Source organism: Oryzias melastigma, unplaced genomic scaffold (genome assembly GCF_002922805.2).
Source record: "Oryzias melastigma strain HK-1 unplaced genomic scaffold, ASM292280v2 sc02617, whole genome shotgun sequence".
NCBI lineage: Eukaryota > Metazoa > Chordata > Actinopteri > Beloniformes > Adrianichthyidae > Oryzias > Oryzias melastigma.
In genome coordinates, this window is record NW_023419190.1 from 1 (window position 1) to 3,229 (window position 3,229).

At 46.6% G+C, this 3,229-nt stretch overlaps 1 protein-coding gene across 1 annotated transcript; it reads left to right on the forward strand.

The window, feature by feature from the left end:
• Positions 1 to 10: 10 nt before the first annotated feature.
• LOC112142324 (myosin heavy chain, fast skeletal muscle) lies at positions 11 to 3,229 on the forward strand (the record flags this gene model as incomplete). Its single annotated transcript, XM_024265604.1, is given in 12 exon segments — positions 11 to 104; positions 181 to 298; positions 378 to 501; positions 574 to 710; positions 794 to 1,049; positions 1,134 to 1,376; positions 1,462 to 1,638; positions 1,716 to 1,861; positions 1,939 to 2,028; positions 2,402 to 2,792; positions 2,865 to 2,991; positions 3,144 to 3,229. Coding segments are annotated over 12 exon segments (1,989 nt in total), but the record flags the coding sequence as incomplete, so codon positions are not given.

Below are 3,229 nucleotides of genomic sequence, written 5' to 3' on the forward strand. Positions count from 1 at the left end.
TTATTCACTTCTTCAGGAGAATCTGGGCAAGCTGATGACGAACCTAAGGAGCACTCATCCACATTTTGTGCGCTGTTTGATTCCAAATGAATCAAAAACTCCAGGTTTGAATCATAATGTAACTTTCTGATTTCATGCAAAGAGAAACTGCTGTAAGAATGATGGGAGTTTGTCTTGAAGGTCTCATGGAGAACTTCCTGGTCATCCACCAGCTGAGGTGTAACGGCGTGCTGGAGGGCATCAGGATCTGCAGGAAAGGCTTCCCCAGCAGAATCCTCTATGGTGACTTCAAGCAGAGGTATCCAGACTGTTTCATTCAGGGAATTACTTGAACTGCTGAATAAGATCAACTGAATGAATTCAATCTGCCCCTTTAGATACAAAGTATTGAATGCCAGCGTCATCCCTGAGGGGCAATTTATCGACAACAAGAAGGCCTCAGAGAAACTCTTGGGTTCCATTGAAGTTGATCACACTCAGTACAAATTCGGACACACTAAGGTATTTTCATGATGTTAATTCGGAAACTCTAATCTCCACAGAGGTAAAGCCCTTGTTTATATTGATCTTCAGGTGTTCTTCAAAGCTGGTTTGCTTGGAACTCTGGAGGAGATGAGAGACGAGAAACTGGCAGAGCTGGTCACAATGACTCAAGCTCTCTGCAGAGGATTTCTCATGAGACGCGAGTTTGTCAAGATGATGGAAAGACGGTAATGCATCCATTTCTGTGCGGATGTGGTCTAAATTACAATGACCTTGAGGCTCTGAAACTCTGTTTCCTTTTTTCCATCAGGGATGCGATTTACTCCATCCAGTACAACATTCGAGCATTCATGAATGTCAAAACTTGGCCATGGATGAAACTGTATTTCAAGATCAAGCCTCTGCTGAAGAGTGCAGAGACCGAGAAGGAGATGGCTCAGATGAAAGAAACATTTGAAAAGACCAAAGAAGATCTAACCAAAGCTCTGGCTAAAAAGAAAGAGCTGGAGGAGAAGATGGTTTCTCTGCTCCAGGAGAAGAATGACCTGCTGTTACAAGTGCAGTCTGTGAGTTTGTCTGAACAATGCACCAGTATTTATTATCCATACTGTCAATAAATTGTTAAAGAAATGTATTTGCTTTAACTGTAGGAGGGAGAAAATCTGGCCGATGCAGAGGAGAGGTGTGAGGGGCTCATTAAAGCCAAAATCCAGCTGGAGGCAAAGCTCAAAGAGACTGCCGAGAGACTGGAGGATGAGGAGGAGATCAACGCAGAGCTGACTGCAAAGAAGAGAAAGCTGGAGGACGAGTGCTCCGAGTTAAAAAAGGACATTGATGACTTGGAGCTCACTCTGGCCAAAGTGGAAAAGGAGAAACATGCCACTGAGAACAAGGTTCTACATCTCATATTTGATGAAACTTTTTTTTATTTTTGTTGAATAAAACCACATCAAACAACGGTTGTGTTAACTTCTACAGGTCAAGAACCTCACAGAGGAGATGGCTTCTCAGGATGAGACCATTGCCAAACTGACCAAAGAGAAGAAGGCCCTCCAAGAGGCCCATCAGCAGACCCTGGATGACCTGCAGGCAGAGGAAGACAAAGTCAACACTCTGACGAAGGCCAAGACCAAGCTGGAGCAGCAAGTGGATGATGTGAGTCTTAGACATTGAGAGTGTAATCTGTTAGTAAATCTGTGAACCCAAGTGTGGACTTGGATTTCTCCCAACAGCTTGAAGGTTCACTGGAGCAGGAGAAGAAGCTCCGCATGGACCTGGAGCGAGCTAAGAGGAAGCTGGAAGGAGATCTGAAACTGGCCCAGGAGTCCATAATGGATCTGGAGAATGACAAGCAGCAGTCTGAGGAGAAAATTAAGAAGTCAGAAAATTATTACATCTGATGTTTAGAAGAAACAGAAGTTCTCAAACTAAACTGGAGCATCTCTTCTCCTCCAGGAAGGACTTTGAGATGAGCCAACTTCTTAGTAAGATTGAGGACGAGCAGTCTCTGGGAATTCAGCTGCAGAAGAAGATAAAGGAGCTTCAGGTACTCTAGATACTTTCACTTAGGTTGAACTATGAGTCGTGTTTTCACTGAAGTCTTCTGTTTCAGGCTCGCATTGAGGAGCTGGAGGAAGAGATCGAAGCAGAGCGAGCCGCTCGGGCCAAAGTGGAGAAGCAGAGGTCTGACCTCTCCAGGGAGCTGGAGGAGATCAGCGAGCGCCTGGAAGAAGCTGGAGGAGCAACTGCAGCTCAGATCGAGATGAGCAAGAAGCGCGAGACTGAGTTTCAGAAGCTGCGGCGGGATCTCGAAGAGGCCACGCTGCAGCATGAAGCCACGGCAGCAGCTCTCCGTAAGAAGCAGGCCGACAGCGTGGCTGAGCTGGGAGAGCAGATCGACAACCTGCAGAGAGTCAANGGCTCGCATTGAGGAGCTGGAGGAAGAGATCGAAGCAGAGCGAGCTGCTCGGGCAAAAGTGGAGAAGCAGAGGTCTGACCTCTCCAGAGAGCTGGAGGAGATCAGCGAGCGCCTGGAAGAAGCTGGAGGAGCAACTGCAGCTCAAATTGAGATGAACAAGAAGCGCGAGGCCGAATTTCAGAAGCTGCGACGGGATCTCGAAGAGGCCACGCTGCAGCATGAAGCCACGGCAGCAGCTCTCCGCAAGAAGCAGGCCGACACCGTGGCTGAGCTGGGAGAGCAGATCGACAACCTGCAGAGAGTCAAGCAGAAGCTGGAGAAAGAAAAGAGTGAATACAAGATGGAGATCGATGACCTCAGCAGCAACATGGAGGCCATTGCCAAAGCAAAAGTGAGAACGAGTATTCCTGCAGGCAAACTCAGCTGCAGTTTTGTTTTATTCATTCATTCTTTTTTATTTTAGGGAAACCTGGAGAAAATGTGCAGGACCTTAGAGGATCAGCTGAGTGAGCTCAAATCCAAGAACGATGAAAATGTCCGTCAACTAAATGACATCAGTGCACAAAAGGCTCGACTTCAGACTGAAAACGGTACCGACCTCACTTTCCTCTGATGATGTTTAAAACATCTTTTCAAAGACTAAAGTCACCATTCCAGCAAATAAATCATGTTTGTGAGCATCTCCTGACAATAATATGAAATCTGCTCACATGCTTTTGCTTTGATTCACATTTTCCAACAGGAGAATTTGGTCGTCAGCTGGAGGAGAAGGAGGCACTCGTCTCTCAGCTGACCAGAGGCAAGCAGGCTTTCACTCAGCAGATTGAA